Here is a 19,271-nt window from a genome sequence, read left to right as displayed (position 1 = left end):
CTGCGGCAAACCCCAGCCACCACCATATCTTTCTCTCTCTCTCTCTCTCTCTGAGCATAAAGCCACTCTGTGGATATGATCTTTCCAAACCCTAATAGAAGTTTGAGAAGCATGGAGACAAGGGCGCAACCACTGAGATATATTTAGACTACAAGCTGAGTAACAGAGGGGTGGTTCAAATGGAGTATAAGGTGATAGACTATATCAAACTTTGCTAGCTATTATGGGGGGACAGCATGTGTGAATATCTATAGAGCAGATCCTTCCTGGCGCCAGTGTAATCTCTTAGAAAACTAACCACAAGTTTTTTCAAAGTGTGTTGAAAAAACATGTCTATACCATGATCCATCACATTAACCATTGCTAGTACAGAAAAAAGATAAAAACAATGGAAGGGGCAGAAGGCAGAGTCTTGATTCAATCCTATATGATATCATCCTCTATATGTTCTCAATGCTTCCACTTTTTTGTGTCTTCAAATTGAAGTGTGTGTAAGGCATGGCATGTGTTAGTATTAGTGCCAAACATTTTTTTTTTTTTTTTGATAAGTATTAGTGCCAAACTTTAGCAAAAGTAACTTTTATAAATGATACCCTCTAAACCTGATGAATAACCCCAAAGAGGGTAGGTGAACTTTCCCCCCAAACATAAAGAAATCATTATTGTTCGAACAAAGTTTAGCTACAAAAATGATTATATAGCCTAAGGCTACAACTTTACATTTTCTTCTTATAGAGATAAGAATGGATGACCTTGGTGGTCAGCCATGGAGGTTCAGAGAGAGAGAGAGAGAGAGAGAGAGAGAGAGAGAGGTTTCTAGAAAATTGGGCATACAGCTAGGGCTTTTAGTGGTTTAAGTAGTAGTGGACATGCAACCTCAGACAACTCTCACTACAAAAAACGCGGTCTATAGCCGCGTTTAAAAAACGCAGCTATAGACCCCAAAAACGCGGCTATAGGATAGAGCCGCGTTTCCTATAGCCACGTTTGCAAACGCGGCCTAAACACCGCAGCAACAGACCTGTAGCTGCATTTTTTAAAAACGCGGCTAAAGGTCAGACCTATAGCCGCGTTTTTGAAGAACGCAGTTACAGGTCATACTTTAAGCCGCGTTTTATAGCCTGTAACATGTATTCGGACCTATAGCCGCGTTTTCTAAAAACGCGGCTAAAGGTCTTAAAAAATGCAGCTATAGGTTCACTTTGAGCTGCGTTTCTAACCGCGGCTCAGCATCGGACCTATAGCCGCGTTTTTTAAAAACGCGGCTATAGGTTTTTTTTATTCCCCTCTCTAAATCACAACTTCCTACTACATATATATATATATATATATATTTGAATCTTTTGTTTGAAGATAAGTACTCTTCAATCTTCATACCAGACCCTTAATTTATTGAATTGTTTTTTTAGTACGTAAGAGCTCTTAATTGAGTCATGTGAGTTCAAATGTAAAGAGCACACTTCAATATTTGCATTCATTAAGGATCTTAATTCTAGCAAGAACCAAAGAAATTAAAATCTAACTGTACCTTTTAATTCTCTTATTGCAGAAGTCCCAATGTCTTTATCTGGCACAGGGAAACGGTATTCTGCACCTGGAGGGAGAATCAGAAGAAAAAGAAAAAAACAATTCAGAAATTAATCATGGTTGGTGATCACACAGTACCTAACGCCGGTGATCATGGTCTACACCACATGCAAGACCTTATTAGCTGATTAATCATATCAAGTAAATATGCCATTTAATTTTAATCAAATCGATTAAGGCTTTTCAATTTGTAAAAATTGTCAAAAGAAAATAAAACATGAAATTTAAAAAAACTCTTGTGGAATTCATATTTATGTTGCTTTTATACTACTTTGCGTTGCTATGACTTATGAGAAGTTAAAAGGTGGAAGAAATTGACCATTCAAAACATGCGACCATTCAAAAAAAAAAATTTAAAAGTATATAATTGAATTAATAATCTAAGCTAACTAGTAGAAGCTAGTAGACAATAAAAATTGAATTAGTTTCAAATAGTTTGGAAGTATTTTTAAATGAGCTTGAAGTTGTTTTAAATTAGAGACACACTTCACACTAGGCACAAAATTAATAGAGAATGTAAAATCTAATTAGAATGGTAAATGATAGATGATAGTTGATACAAAATTAGAATGAAATTACAATTTAATTTAAATTTGTTATTGATGAGTAGTCTCCACTCTCCACTTTAAATATAAAAATATTTTTATATAGACTGCACAACAATATAGAAGCTTACAGTTAACGGCAAAATATGTCATATTCATTTTAATTATGCATCAATATAGATGTCAATGATGGTGGCGTTACATATGATGATGAGTGACGACAATGTAGATGAAGATAAGTAGATGATAAAATTAATGATTAGTTCAATGATGCAATATTGACAATGATGATTGTGGTGATGAAACTTCATTACAACTGTGTTCTGCCAATTTTTTCAATAGGAAAATGGTTAGGTACCTGAAATTCGCATACACACCCTTTTGAGTAAGTGCAATACTTAGTTCATAGCTGTCAACTAGCTTCTTATATACCCATGCTTTGTTGGAAAGTGATAAAGCTTTTGCTTCCTGTAAAGTAAAGCAACACATATGCACAATATTTAAACAAAAGGATAAAGCAATAAATCAAAACACAATTATATAATTCACTCACAATAAAGCCTATAGCTCAAAACCCCAGTCTCCCATCTTATGAATACCAATACCAATACTAAGCTTCACCTTTTAGACATCAAAAAAGTATGTTATTATTTTAGTTTCTCAAATTACAATAGATGAGTACTAAAACTCAACTACTGTGAGATGTCTACAAAAAAACTCCTTTAAGTGTAAGCCCTTCACTATTCTGGCTTGTTCTGGAATTGAAGAAATTGAGATGTGTCTTTTCAGTGCCAAGCATTCAAAAGCAGTAGAAAATTTATATACCAAAAACATTAAAATAATTGCAAAATTGAATGTTCAAAATTGTATGCCACAAGGCTTGTAGCTCAACTTGTACTTCATGGAATTTCCAAAGTGCAATATTCAAATTCTCCCTTCCTCAACTATCAAATTAGTAACTTTAAAAAAAAAAAAAAAAAAAAAAAAAAAAGTCATGCAATTCACCCAAATATATAGCAATGTATTGAAATCATGAATGACCGAATTCTTTTGTAAAATAGGGTCTATAAATCAAGAGAGAAATTTTTTTTACAATACTTAACTAACATGAATTAATGCAAGAAAAAAAAATGGAGGGGACAAAAAGAACAAGAGAAAAAGGTGATGAACACATTTACCTGATATGAGAAATATGAAAACAAATTAATGGAGGGGACAAAGTAATGGTGTTTGATGCATCAGTACTTTGCATTTATGACAATATATTATACTAAACCAGACACTACAAAATTTCACAATATACATATGCTTGTCTTTCCATTTGGACAAACGAACAAACAACTCAAGCAGAACACAAGAAATGAATGAAAGTGTTAACTTGGCCGTGTTATGGCTTTTCCTACAACCTAAAATTCTACAAGTTCCTCCACAAATTCATTGAGAACTTGACATGTCTGTACAACCACGACCATGACCATATTATATCATTGATTACTATCTTTGCTTGTTGTTTCCTTGTTAATCAAATTTAAAATGCCCACCAATCAACTGTGCATTGCAACTAAAACCAATTATTTCCTTCAGTCAAATTTATTTCCCCAACAACCAACCTAATCCTTCTATAAAAAAAAACAACCAACCATTATAATTTTAAAACCAATTTAATTATTAGGCCAATTTAATAGAGGCGCCACAGTCATATTTAATGGCCAATACCAACACCTAAAGGGATGTATGTTATTTATTTTTATTTTTATTTTTGATTTCCTTAAATTATTGTTTCATCAACATCCTGCTGTCAAAAGGTGAGGTCCACCTCAAGAGAGAAGTGCTATTGAAGAGTTGAAGAAGTACTACAATTATGTAATATCAATTAATGTGATGCAGAACGATGCATTTTCAAAAGTGTGTGGAGAAGAAAAGGACAAAAAGAACAGGTATGTGAGAGTAGTAATAGTTCCCAACTCCTTTAGTAAGGGATTCACAAGAACAGAGCTGCATATCACTTGCTGGTTAATTTAAGATTAAAGCAAATAAATAAAAATTTTATAAATATAATTTTACAAAGCTCACATAAAAGTTAATTGTGTTGAAGCCCATTCCAGTGTTATTGTTCAATTGAGATAGTTAAACGCAAAATATTGACCACAATTCAAGTGTATTTCTTTTAAGGTTTTTACCAAGTGTATTTCTTTCAAGTGTATTTTTTCAGTGTACAGCCTCAGTGAAAAAAATTCAACAAATAGCTACAAGAACTGTTTACACACACACACACATATCAGTTCATAGAAGCATTTGAACAAACACATAATTTGCATTACAAAACCACGAATGAAAATAGAAATAGAAAATAAAGACAAACTCAAAACAAATCATTGAAAATACTATGAAACAAAACCCACAAACGAATCAAACGAATCCCAAAAAGAACCCACACACAAATCAGAGGAAACCCAAACAAACCCACAAAAAAAACACAAAATGAAACCCACAGAAAACCCCAAAGCCTTTATGATTCAGATTTAGTAGAAATAGAGAAATAAAGAGGAAGAAAAGAGTTGAGAGAGACAAACCTTGCTGCGAGAAAGAGAGAAAGAAGCACTGACTACTGAGAACAGAGGAAGAGAGTGCGCGACAGTTTCTGAGAACAACAACAACAACAAAGCCTTAGATACTTCTACTAAAATAAGATTAACAACAACTATAACAAAAAATTAAATATGTATATAAAAAGACCCAAAAACTCAGAAGGAGGAAACCTTAACTTATCGACGATCCCTTCAAGATTTGGGAGATATTGGTCAGAGCACGGCGGCGAGATTAGGGATCGAGAGCTAAAGAGGGAGCTGAGAGGTTTTTTCAGAAAATTAAGGGTTTTTTTCGTTGTTGTGTTGAACTGAGGGTTTTTTTTTTTTTATTTTAGTAGATAGTTTTTTTTTTTTTTTTTAATAACAAACCCAGAGCTGCGTTTTATAAACGCAGCTCTGTACGCATGGGTCTGTGAATGGGTCTGAAGCCGCGTTTTTAAAAACGCGGCTTCAGCCCTGGCCCAAAAAACGCAGCTTCAATAGCATAAAACGCGGCTTCATGGTTGGTCTATAGCCGTGTTTAGTAAACGCGGCTATAGCTCCATGGTGGAGCCACGTTTATGAAAAACGCAGCTCCAAGTCTCTTTTTAGCCGCGTTTTTATAAAACGCGGCTAAAAAACGCGGCTTAAAGTCGCGTTTTTTGTAGTGATGACTTGAGCTTATATAAAATTAAATTGTATATATTTTGATGACAATAACTAAATGCCTGAGATACTATACCAAAGTCCTTATACTTTCATGTGGGATGCTTTAAAAAAAAAAAAAAAACAATTTAATTATAAGTTTAGTTACAATTTTTGAAAATTTCTATTATTTTTAATTAATAGTAACTCATTGATGTTGTATACTCAAAAGATTTAAAATGTTCACGAGTTTAACTAAAATTTTTTAAAATTTAAGGTTTAATTTGAAATCACTATAAATTATATAATTTACCAAAGTTTTTAATGAAGTTTAACCACTTTGACGCAAAAATAGTGTAGCCACATTAAAGGGAACGATATCTTTTAAAACCCAATTTTTATTGTGGAAGTGGCGTCTTACTGTTCCAGTCTTTGGCTATATTATTCCCCCCCTTGTGGATAAGAAATTCTATTATTTTTAATTAATAGTAACTCATTGATGTTGTATACTCAAAAGATTTAAAATGTTCACGAGTTTAACTAAAACTTTTTAAAATTTAAGGTTTAATTTGAAATCACTATAAATTATATAATTTACCAAAGTTTTTAATGAAGTTTAACCACTTTGACGCAAAAATAGTGTAGCCACATTAAAGGGAACGATATCTTTTAAAACCCAATTTTTATTGTNGTGTGGGGGGGGGGGGGGGGGGGGGGGGGGGGGGGGGGGGGGGGGGGCCTATATATGAGGATAAACTAACACCAACCCTCCCATAACAAACCCCAACTTCCCTTTCGTCTACAACGTAGGAACATGAACTCTCATTTTAGCCATTTTGCTGCATAAACTTCATACACGTGCCAAATTAGTGCTTCTATTAATCTGCTTTTAAATGAACTAGTGGCTATCCAACGAACATTAAAAACAAAATTACCAAAACCAATTTACAAAAAAACCGATAAGAGAAGAGAAAGAAACCTTAATTTAGAGAGAGAGAGAGAGATATCAGAATTGTAGCAAAGAAGATCACAAGGAAGCAAGAGTAGAGCATGAAAAACAAGTAGAGATTGATTTGAGTAAGGAACAAAGTACTGCTTAAACGACATCAGCTCTGAGTGAAAATCATGTTCATACGACAAGTAGCTTAGGCTTTGTTTTAATTGTATAGATGCTCACACGTGGGAAAGTTTGTTATTGATATGATGTCACGTGTAGGAGTTAGTTATTTACAAATGTTAGCATTAGTTATTATGTTAGAGTATCTCTGAGCTTAGGTCAATATGTATATATAGTCTTGTATTCCCATTTTTTACAATCAATGAAATATACAGAAATTCATTCATTTTTCTGATATGGTATCAGAGCAAATTCCCAAATCTTTTTAGGGTTTTGCTTTTTCTTTCTTTTCTTCTTCAATTTTCTCGAGAAAGGCACTCTATTTCTAAGAAAATTTTTCTTTCTTCTTTCTTTAAAGAAAATCTTCTTTTCTTTATCATCAATGGCTTCCGCTACCACAACCACAACTACAACTGGTTCTGCTAATGGTTCTATACCTGGAAATCCATCTTCCTCTTCTTCTCAGGAGTCACCAATGGACGATCCCCTGTTCTTGCATCATGCTGAGAACCCAAGCTTAGTGCTAGTTACACAGCCTTTAATTGGTGGAGAAAACTACTCTACTTGGGCTCGAGCTATGAGGAAGGCCTTGCTAACCAAGAATAAGCTGGGATTTATTGATGGGACTCTTACTCTCTCATCACCATTGGTTTCTACTCCTTCTTCTGTGCAAGCATGGATTAGATGTGACAACATGGTTGGAACTTGGCTGACCAATTCAGTCTCTTCGAAGCTTCAAGCAAGCATTATATACAAAGATACTGCTCTAGAAATATGGAATGATTTGAAGAACCGTTTTGCCCAAACCAATGGACCAAGAGTGTTCAACCTTCAAAAGGAAATTGCAGAGCTACACCAAGGTGAGATGAGCATCACTGACTTCTTTACCCAGTTAAAGGTCTTTTGGGATCAGTTACAAAATCTTAGTCCGTTTCCCACTTGCACCTGTGGAAAGTGTATGTGCAATATTAACAAAAGGCTTAATGATCTACAAGGTTGAGAGTCTGTGATGAAATTCTTAATGGGAGTGAACGAGTCTTTTTCCCAGGTTAGGTCTCAGGTGTTGCTCATGGATCCTATTCCATCCCTTAGCAAGGTTTACTCTTTGATGATTCAAGAAGAAACTCAAAGATCAACCCCAAATGCCTCTGTTGTTAAGGTAGATTCTACTACTTTGGCTGCCAAGGTGTCCAATGATCAAGTCAATCATGTTATCAATCTTGTGAATTCTGGTGGGAAGGGTAGAGATAAACCTGTTTGCACTAACTGTGGCAAGACTGGCCATACTGTGGACAAGTGTTATAGGCTACACAGGTTTCCTCCAGGTTTTAAATTCAAGAATAAACCTGCTATGACACACCAAGTTTCCTCAGGTTCAAGTTCAGAATTTGCTTCTCCAATGCATCAATTTTCTGCATTCACTCCTGAGCAGTGTCAGCAACTTTTAACCTTGTTTGGTGCATCAAATTCATCCATTACAACACCACCTCAAGCATCAGATGTCAATGCACCTACTTCTGCCAATATGGCAATGACAGGTATGGACTTTTCCCATAGTGTTTTTGCTGCACAAGTAGTAAATAGAAGGGCGTATGGTGGTTATACTTCGGTGTTGGACACTGGTGCTACTGATCACTTTGTATGCTCAATGGATTTGTTAACCTCTATCACAGCTATTAGGCAGTCCTTGGTTAAATTGCCTAATGGGGAATCAGCTCAAGTAACTCACATTGGGACTGTTACTCTTTCTTCTTCTTTAATTCTTAAAAATATCCTTTGTGTTCCATCTTTTTCCTTTAATCTCTTATCTGTTAGCTCTTTAACTCATTCACAGTCATATTATTGTGTTTTTCTATCTGCTTACTGCTTCATTCAGGACCTTACTTCTTGGAAAACGATTGGGGTAGGCAAGGCACTTGATGGATTGTACCTGTTGCAGTCAAACAGCCTTCATCAGTCTTTCAGTTCTTCTTTTGCTACCTTCTTGTTTGCTCACAATCTCACTGATGTTTTTGATCATTTCACTGCTGTTACCTCCACACCAGAATCATCTCAATCTTCATCTATTTGGCATGACAGGTTGGGGCATCCATCTGATGTTACACTCAATAGTTTGTGTCATGTAATTCCTGCTTTAAAACCTTCTTGTAATAAAAGTTGTCAAATCTGTCCTATGGCAAAACTTAAGAGATTGCCTTTTCATTTTCATAATAATATCAGTTCTTGTGCTTTTGACTTGCTTCATATGGATGTATGGGGTCCTTACTCAACTCCTACTTTAGATGGCTTCAAATATTTCTTAACTATTGTGGATGATGCTACAAGAGCAACATGGTTATTCTTAATGAAGTCTAAATCTGAAGTTAGGCAGTTATTCTCATCCTTTTACACCATGGTTCATACCCAATTTGATCTTAAAATCAAAACTGTTAGAACTGATAATGCCAAGGAGTTTAACATGTCTGATTTCTTTAGTTTTCATGAAATCATACATCAAACCAGCTGTGTTTATACTCCACAACAGAATTCTATTGCAGAGAGGAAACATCAGCACCTCCTTTGCATAACTAAAGCTTTACAGATTCAATCTCAGCTTCCTATTCAGTTTTGGGGTGATTGTGTATTACATGCAGCCTACCTTATCAATAGGCTTCCTTCTCCATTGCTACATGATAAAACTCCTTTTGAACTCCTCTTTCACAAACCTCCAGATTATTCTAATCTCAAAACTTTTGGCTGTTTATGTTTTGCATCCACCATAACTCACACCAAGTCTAAATTTTCTCCAAGGGCAAGGAAGTGTGTTTTCCTTGGATTTCATTTCAATGTTAAAGGTTTCAAGGTCTTTGATCTTGACTCTCATACTATTTTTGTTTCTAGAGATGTCACATTTCATGAAAATGTGTTTCCCTTTGTTCTCAATTCTATTAATTCTGTCCAGCAGTCTTGTCTCATTCCTGTGTCTTGTGTTCCTGCTATCAATCCTCTTTCTGATCCTTTAATTCAATCTGCTATCCCTCATGACCCTTTTTCTCATATTCATCATTCCATTGATGATGATCTTCTTGATGAAGTCCCTGTTAAGCCTCCTAATCCTATTACTGATCCTAGTTCAAAAATCTTCTAGACCTGTCAAACCACCCTCATACTTACAAGCCTACCACTGCAACCAGGTATCTTCTGTCACTGATGTCTTTCCTTCCCAATCAGGTACCTCTCATCCCTTTTCTTCTCATTTATCCTATCATCATCTCTCTTCTTCTTATAAATCTTTCTGTTGTTCCATCTCTTCACTTGTTGAGCCCACCTATTTTTATCAAGCTGCTTCTGATCCCAAATGGCAAGAAGCCATGACTGCTGAAATAGCTACACTTGAGGCAAATCACACATGGACTTTAACCCCTCTGCCTGCTGGTAAGAAGTCTATAGGGTGTAAATGGGTGTACAAAATCAAGTATAAGGCTGATGGTTCGGTTGAGAGATACAAGGCAAGGTTAGTTGCTAAAGGTATTACACAAAAGGAGGGTGTGGACTATTTTGAAACCTTTTCCCCTGTGGCCAAAATGGTGTCTGTCAAGGTGCTTCTTGCTGTGGTTGCCATAGAGGGCTGGTTTCTTAGTCAATTGGATGTGAATAATGCATTTCTGCATGGTGATTTAAATGAGGAAGTCTATATGGCTCTTCCACAAGGGTTTCATAGCCAGGGGGAGGTATTTTGTAAGTTGAATAAGTCCTTGTATGGGCTTAAACAGGCATCTAGGCAATGGTTTGCCAAGTTTTCTAGTACCTTGATTCAGCTTGGTTTTACTCAGTCCAAAGCTGATTATTCATTGTTTACTAGGAGGCAAGGTGATGTCTTCATGATGCTTTTGGTGTATGTGGATGATGTCTTGATAGCTTGTAATGATAAGGCTGAGATAGACAAGTTCAAGGTCCTGTTGGATGACAGATTCAAACTCAAAGATTTAGGTGACTTAAAATACTTCCTTGGGTTGGAGGTTGCTAGATCAACCAAGGGAATTGCCCTCTGTCAAAGGAAATACACTCTTGAGGTGCTTAATGATGCTGGTATGTTGGGATGTAAGCCAGCCAAGACCCCTATGGAACAAAATCTCAAGTTAAGTCAACTGGAAGGAGAAGAGCTCAAAGACCCCAGCACTTACAGAAGGTTAATTGGGAGGCTGTTGTATCTGACCATCACAAGGCCAAACATCACTTTTGTTGTTCATAAGCTTAGCCAATACATGTCAAAGCCAAGAAAGCCACATTTGGAAGCAGCTTATAGAATTTTACAATATTTGAAGAATGAACTAGGGAAGGGTCTCATGTTTTCTGCCACAACAAATTTACATTTAAAAGGTTTTGCAGATGCTGATTGGGCTTCATGTTGTGACACAAGGAAGTCAGTAACTGGTTATAGCATTTTTATTGGAGAATCTTTGGTGTCTTGGAAATCAAAGAAGCAGTCCACCGTTTCCAGATCTTCAGCAGAGGCTGAATACAGAGCTATGGCCGTTGCAACATGTGAACTTGTATGGATTCTATACTTTCTAAAGGATATTGGAGTTAAACATGATAAAGAGGCATTGCTGTTCTGTGATAGTCAGGCAGCATTACATATTGGTTCTAATCCAGTCTTCCATGAGAGGACCAAACACATTGAAATAGACTGTCATGTGGTCAGGGATAAAGTTTTGGAAGGTGTTATCAAGCTTAATCATGTGAGGTCTCATTGTCAATTAGCAGATATGCTTACCAAAGCATTGGGGTACAATCAGTTTTCTAATCTTGTTGACAAAATGGGTATGATGAACATACACACACCAGCTGCTCTTGAGGGGGAGTATCAGAATTGTAGCAGAGAAGATCACAAGGAAGCAAGAGCAGAGCATGAAAAACAAGTAGAGATTGATCTGAGTAAGGAACAAAGTACTGCTTAAACGACATCAGCTCTATGAGTGAAAATCATGTTCATACGACAAGTAGCTTAGGCTTTGTTTTAATTGTATAGATGCTCACACGTGGGAAAGTTTGTTATTGATATGATGTCACGTGTAGGAGTTAGTTATTTACAGATGTTAGCATTAGTTATTTTTTAGAGTATCTCTGAGCTTAGGTCAATGTGTATATATAGTCTTGTATTCCCATTTTTTACAATCAATGAAATATACAGAAATTCATTCATTTTTCTGATAAGTATTATTAAAGAATAAGATGGAAAACTCATAAAATGGGATTGGGAATCTTATTCCATTAGAAGCTTGCACCCTCCAACAAACCTTTAAATAAATTTCCTTCTAAAGAGAGAACCATTACTGCTAAGTAAATGCACAAATTTACCAAGTTAATGCACCAAGGTGACTCACGATTTCAACTTTCACCTATATATATAGCCTATGACACATTTTTAACACATAACCAAAGAGCCGGACAATGGGTACTAGAAGCCTTTATGATGTACCAATTATATTTTGGTCCTTGTTAACCTTGCTTGTTCACATGCTTACTTCTCTTGGAACAAATGGCTTTAGTATCAAGCTCATGCCAAGATATTCCATTGATTCAGTGCACTTCCCCAAAAATTTAAGTCAACAGAAAAAACACAATAGATTAGTTGAACTTTCTAAAGCTTGAGCTCTTCATTTTCAATCCATGAATTTTACAGTCGCAATCAACTCAACAAAGCAAGGCATTAAAGAACTATACAACCATTTGTGATGAATTATGAAAGTTTCTATGCAACTAAAGTTGCAATTGGCACACCACCATATGATGCACTATTGTTAATGGATACTGGTTCCGATGAAACATGGGTTCAAGGTGAAGGATGCACCAAATGTTTCGACCTAATTTCTGGAAATTTCAAGTACAAGGAGTCCAGGACATATACTATGGAGTCTTGTGATAATCCCTTTTGTGATCCTAGAATATGTATTGAGAACGTATGCCATTATGGTCTTCTCTATGATGATGGTGATCACACTACGGGTTATCTTTCATCTGAAACATTCAAATTCCCGAGTGAGAAGGAGGATAAAATCTACACAGATGTAATTTTTGGGGTTGGCTTGGAAAATCCAAAAGAGCCATTTATGAAAGATGAAAACACAATAGGAGGGATATTTGGTCTAGGATGTGGACCACGATCAATCCTAACTCAACTAGAGGATGAAACCCAACTACGTTTCTCATATTGCCTTTTTGATTTGACCAGTGGACGTGATTCCTACACATATTTACATTTTGGCGAAGATGCGCAAATTATAGAAAATGAACAAGCAGTGGTACAAGAAACATCATTATTACCCGACCAAAATCAGTACCATGTGCAAGTGTTGGGTATTAGGATAAATAAACATTTGCTTCCAATAAATCAAAGAGAGTTTCAATTGAGAGATGGTTCAAACGGTGGGTTTGTTATTGATTTAGGATCCACATTAACTTATCTTGTTCCAAATGCGTATAATGTTGTTAGAAATGAAATAGTTAGATACTTAGAAGAAGCATATAACTAGAATTCTATGGTGAATTCGGGCCTAAACTATGACATTTGCTATAATGTCCAGCCAACTGAAAATCAACCATTTCCGTCATTAGCAATTGATTTTTTCGGAGCAGAGCTTGATCATGGTTCTCATGAGTCTTCAAATTAATTTCAGATAATATTTATTGCATGCTTATCAAACCTACTTCTGAACAAGGTGTAAATGTTCTAGGGGCAGTTCAGCAGCAAGATTATCGATTCTTGTTTGATGTTATAGAAGGTATGATGAAATTTGTCCCAGAGAAATGTCAATTTAATAAGAATGACTCAAATAAATAGAACAAAATAAAATAAGAATTTTTAACATTCATCTTAATTTCTTTTCTCTTTGGAGTTAAGGTGTTATGGCATGATTCAAACCCAATATTCATTCTTATTTTCTTTTTTAACTAATGAGGGTTTCACAAGTTCCTTGAGCACCAAAATATTCCTACAACATAAGAAAATTTTCTTTGATATCATCCTTTCATAATCATAGTTGCCAATATCGTACAATACGTATCGCATACCATCTACAAAACATTATGTATTGTAAGAGTGTATCATAAGTGCTCATAAATCGTCCAATACATAAGTGTGTATTGTATGAATCATATCGTATTGGTAAATCACATGTATCGTATAATACATAGAGATGTGAATTTAAAATGAGTTCCATTTTTGGTTAAAATTGTGGTTTTATTTGATTTAAGCAAGTTGTTAGATTTTTACACAAAATTATTAGGAAACTTAATTGAATCTAATAAAATAGCATGTCCCTGAATTTATTTTTCCCCTTCTTCTCTTTCTTCTACAAAATTTGGACTATACACATGATACTTCACTTTCATATTTGCAAATTTCTTTTCTATGCTGTGAATAATGTATTAAACGAAAATATAATTATTTTTTATTTTGTTGTTATTGTTATAAGTCTAAACAACTAGAATGCCAAGAAAAAATTATTAGAATAAAAAAAAATTAAAAATATAGTAAATGTTGATAATAATGAAGAAAATTTCAATAAAAAAATAAATTTTCAAGATGATGAATATGATATTAATAATGACTTAGATGAAGTTGATTGGGTAAGATGATGAAAATAAACAAAACTATAAAAGACATTTTGCTGTTTATCCTATTATAATAATAATAATAATAATAAATAAATAAATAAAATCTATAAAAGACATGTGAAGTGGGAGCCTACTAGAAGGAACATAAATAATACTGCTTTCAAATCAAATGACATAATCCTACTTAAAAATGTAACCATGATTTGACAAAGGTGAAAAAGGAAGTTTAAGAGATATGTAAAACAGCAATCAACATAATTTATTTAGATCAATCATTGAAACTACTTTTCGTTTTATTTATTTATATATTTATTGATGCGAAACTATATATGTTTATTATAAACTAATCATAACATTCTAACTTAATAGTTAAGAAAGATACAATGATTTTTTGTTGAAGTCGTAATTTGTACCATTATACTAGTTTATTGAAAATGTTTAGGCATTAGAAGAACTTATTTTCTCAAATGGTGACAGAAGGCTCTGTAATGTGATAACCTTTCTCATTTTTTTAATCTTATAAAGTCAGATATGGGTGTGAATCACTCCTAACCATGCCAAGAGATAGAAATACCATACCTAACAAAGTATAGGGTTTTTAATTAATGACCAAAAATATGGTTTTCTATGTACCTTAAAGACTAAATAGAAGAAGAGAACGTATACATCTCTACAAAGCTTTTAACAACTACTACAAGTCTTGTCCTACTTCCTAATTACTTGAGGCCGGCCATAATTAGAAGCATATTATATTTCACTGTCAATTCAATTGAGACCTACAATTTTTTACATAACTGCATATTGGTGACTTCAATCTCGTATATTTAATAATTGGGTGATAAGGAAGGGTTCACATTTAGGATTTGAAACCTACTCTCTACCATACAACAGGACACATTATATTATAAAAAACAAAATAAGGTAATCGTATTAGTTGGAAAGTTGAAACCTCTTGATAACGATGGCTCAACAATTAGAACTCAATTAATGTTTATGGTAAAACCTTTCAAGCTTTACAAAGTTACAAACTATTCATATATTTCCAGTCTTTGCTGTGGTTGCTAAAATGATTCAACCTATGCTTCACATGTCTTAAAGATTTTAAATGATGCCAAAGTCCTAGTTCTAGAATTTTTGTATAGATTCAAATTGTGATTACATTTTACACTCATTTTTTTACACACAATAAATAGGTCATGGAAAACTAAAAACTCTCTAGTATTTATGAATCTCATTCATTCTAATGTGACATGTTATTTTTTTTTTCTAATTAATGAAAGGGAGAGAGAAATTTATGTTAATATTTTAAGATGACAATGAAGAGTCTTCATTGTCTCTTCTGTTATACAAAAAGAGTCTCTCGGCATGTTAGTGGAAATGTGAAGTTGGAATTAAGTTTTGGGTTGCTATATTTCTTATATGATCTTTTTATTTCATTCCCTAAACGATAATTGATTTTCCGGAAAAAAAAAATTATGAAATAAAAGACTACGGAAAATTGTTTTAAAAAAATCAAGATGACAACAGATAATCTGCTGTAGTTCTCTGTTACATGTTTGTACAATCAATGTATATATACACACGCATTAATTTACCATAAATTAGTATTAAATTGTGAAATCTTAATAAAATTTAGATGTTTTCTCACAACTCAAGAGACATCATTTGGGGTTTTTGTTTTTAGGAATCCTTTGGATCTTTTGATGGGATATTTGATGCACACCACTCAAATATCCAAAACAACATTAGGCTTAGTAAAGACATTTTGGATATTTTTCATTCAAATAACTAAGCGAAAAAACATTTAGTTGAAATTATATAAGAGAAAGAATAAGTTAACTTGTAAATAAAATAAAATTTATTTTAAAAAATGAACAAAAATTAAATATTTAATATTGTTTGGTGATTAACTCAAATCTGACTTGTCTTTTTATAATGCAATATAAATCAATCTTAAATTTTTGATAATCAATTTGATTATTCTCATGTATAGACCTTTTTTTTAAAAAAAAAAAATTTGATGAACATTCTCGTACTATCTATAACAGGATTCTCTTTTTAGACTAGACTTTTATGTGGTTCATATATAACCTTAGACCATACGTTTAATAAGAACAAAACTTGAGGGCAAATTGGTAAAAATATATCTCTAACTCTACGAATACCTACAAAATAGGACACTCTCCTACTAATCCATGTCTTCAAAACAAACTAATTCAAAAATTAAATTTTTTTAAAAAAAAAAAAAAAATCTCAATCCACTTTGATATTTCTCTTAAGACCACATTTCAATCTTTTAGACTCGCTGGTTTCTTTTTTTTTCTTTTTTTTCTTTTTTTTTTTTTTTTGGTTGAATTTCTAGTTTCTTTAGTTCCTAATCTCAGGTACATATTAATTAAATGGTCATTTAAGTAATGGATGTTGTAGGACGCAAATCTTATAACCAAGCCCAACCCGCTAAGAATAGGCTAGAATAGGGGCCCAATACAATGAATTTGTAGAGATGGATAGTTAAGGCCAACACTTTGATTCCAAAGAAGTATGACTTGATAATTAAAGAAAATGGATTAGCAAGAAAGATAATACTTGATAGAAATGTAGCACGAAAAGAGAGATTCTTATTTAACTCTTTCCTCGGGCTGGCTAATGAGCAATTGTTCTTAAGAAATACAATTCTTGGTATTACACTAGTCTCTTTCTCTCTCTATTTCTCTATTTCATCTCTCTTTGAAATTTTTTCAATCCCCTCTCAAGTATGACCTTCCTTCCTATTTATAGTCGTTTGAATTGCATCATAGCCTTCCACTTGGAGGGCTTTTAATCTTTCTTTGGATACTTGTCTCATCACTACCTTATTAGTGGTACGTGGTAGAGTAGGTTACAGGCTGTGAAGGCACTGTTCAAGGGTCATTTTGCCATTAATGCAGTAAGCTGAGTTGGTGCAGTGTATTGAATGCGGAGGTGATAAATACTTCCTCTGGAATTTTTTTCCTGCCCTTATTCATACATCACAATGACCCTCATCGGCTTCCAACCCCATAGCCTTTGTGGCTTATCTCCCGTCTCCCAAGAAGTATCTATTCCTCAGCCTCCTCGAGCATGTTGCCATTCTCAGTTTTCCTAATCCACCTAGCACTTCAATTTTTCCAACTGGGCTGGGCCTAATTCGACGAATAGCTTGGCCCAATTATACCTAAGGTGGGTCCTGTTGATGGTTCCTTCACTTCAGGCTTCCTCCCCCACCCCCACCCACAGATGCCATGAATCATTTAATGTTGGTGGTGATTCATTTTGTAAATGCAACTGATAGCATATTAGTTTCAATCTTTGGCAATTGAAATTCAAATATAGCAAAAATATCTTTTGTTTGGATCTTTTTCTTCATCTTGTCATATGTCAAGCTTTCATTAGTTCCCGAGATGAAGTTTTTCTATTTCCTTTAAAATACAAATTCTTAAATGCATTCACCATAAATTGAGCTGCTAATCATCAACATTCTCGAACAGTCATTGCAAAGGCTAAAACCATAGCAATACGGTTCATCAAAAAAAAAAAACCCATAGCAATACGTAGCCAAAGTCTGAGCTGCAAATATTCTGTATTACATGCAAAATTGCAACTTAAATTTGGGAAATAGGCCAGCGCCCGATGTTAATGTACGGCTGGATCACCAACGGAAAAGATCAGATTGTTACCTGGATGAGCATATAATAATTTTCAACCAAGTCTAAATAATAAACAAAATTGGATTGGGTACCATGTCTTATGAAATAGAAGTCATGTTTACAAATTAGAAAATTAAATATTAATAGCTGTGTCATCAAAAAATTGTTTAAATAGTAAGTTTTTATAGTTTAAAATTATGTATAAAATATAAACTTATAGATTATATAGTAAATAATATTCGATTGACACAAAATTTGACATATGTATTAAAAGCGTAAATAACATACAATTCAACAATTAGATTTTCAAAAACCTGTAATAATGTTTATTTTATTGAGTAATGTTATAGCCTTAAGTTACAACTAATTTTATAGTTAAATTTTGTCCTTTGTCAAAAAAACAACCAAAAAGAGAAACAATAAACACCCCAAGGAAACACTTTGTTCTAGAGACACTCATATAGGAAAATTTTCAACTCAAGCAGCAAAATTGGCTTTACATTTATCTAGTGAACAGATTATTGTCTATCAAATATATCAATCACAACCTTCCATTTGTCCGATTTTCTTTTATTTTTTAATTTTTTTTTCCATAGAAAAAAAAAATCTAACACTGTGATTCAAAGAACCATAAATTGAAGATATTTATGAACCGCTCAAATCATTTACTGTTGAAAAGTTTTAGCTCAAAACCAATTTATATATCTTGCTTCAACCTCTTATATGGCAACTAAATAAACTATTCACGTGTAGTCTTAAACTCTTTCTTTTTTTTTTTTTTTGGAGAAACTAGTTTTAAACTCTTAGTCACATGTCACCTAATGAATTGAAAAAGATAGCTCCAAACTAATTTGGAACTAAATAATTTTGTCATTTACTATTTTATAAGCCCCACCACCTATGGGACATAAGATCGCATTTGTTCATAAAGAGCTGGGGATGGATAATTCAATGCATAAAGACAACCAAATGCCGATGAGTATTTTAATGTTAAATTCTCCTGATAAAATATAGTGGAAATAACAATTTGAGAGTGATAGTGTTTTGAAACTAATCACCCAAAATTATTTAATTATTTTCTAAGAAATTAACATTCCAAATTCCGCTACTCTTTAGATGATTTTCATGGTTCTAATTATGATGAATATTAAAAACCCCTTTTTCTGTAAAGAGGAATTGTGGAAGCTGCCAAAGAAAAGATCAAGAGGCCATAGCCAATCACTTTGACATCAATACACATATGACATATCTATTATGAAAAATGTCGTGAAAAATTATTGTATTTATGATTTTATTTAAAATTAAAAAATAAAAAAGTGTACCATCTTAAAATTTTCGGTAAATATGTATCTACAAATTTTATCTGACCTTCCTCTAGTAATTGGACGTCAATCCACTCATGTCAGTCGCATCTGGACATTACCAAATGTGATCACTATGAAGCTTGATAAGTTGCATCATGATCACATTTTTTACTAACATATCTCATACTTATTAGTTTTTTATGCCGCTGATATGGTATCATTTAATATCAAATACTATCTCA

At 33.7% G+C, this 19,271-nt stretch overlaps 1 protein-coding gene and 1 long non-coding RNA gene across 3 annotated transcripts; one reads left to right on the top strand and one right to left on the bottom strand.

Annotated features, from left to right (window-relative positions):
- Window positions 1-2,429: 2,429 nt before the first annotated feature.
- Window positions 2,430-5,296, bottom strand: LOC136063029 (uncharacterized). Of its 2 annotated transcripts, none has more exons than XR_010624733.1 (3): window positions 4,892-5,296; window positions 4,706-4,773; window positions 2,430-2,600 (listed from the first exon to the last, which is right to left on the bottom strand). It is a non-coding gene; the product is annotated as an uncharacterized LOC136063029 (long non-coding RNA). The 2 variants fall into 2 exon arrangements; XR_010624732.1 differs by having other exon boundaries at window positions 2,432-2,600; window positions 4,898-5,291.
- Window positions 5,297-12,178: 6,882 nt separating this feature from the next.
- LOC111995716 (aspartic proteinase nepenthesin-2) lies at window positions 12,179-12,976 on the top strand. The gene has a single exon (XM_024027647.1). The coding sequence runs from the start codon at window positions 12,179-12,181 to the stop codon at window positions 12,974-12,976; it is 798 nt and encodes a 265-aa protein (XP_023883415.1).
- The last annotated feature ends 6,295 nt before the right edge of the window (window positions 12,977-19,271 follow it).

The sequence above is a fragment of the Quercus suber genome, unplaced genomic scaffold, assembly GCF_002906115.3.
Source record: "Quercus suber isolate HL8 unplaced genomic scaffold, Cork oak 2.0 scaffold_478, whole genome shotgun sequence".
Lineage (NCBI taxonomy): Eukaryota > Viridiplantae > Streptophyta > Magnoliopsida > Fagales > Fagaceae > Quercus > Quercus suber.
This window is presented reverse-complemented; position numbering and strand designations above follow the sequence as displayed.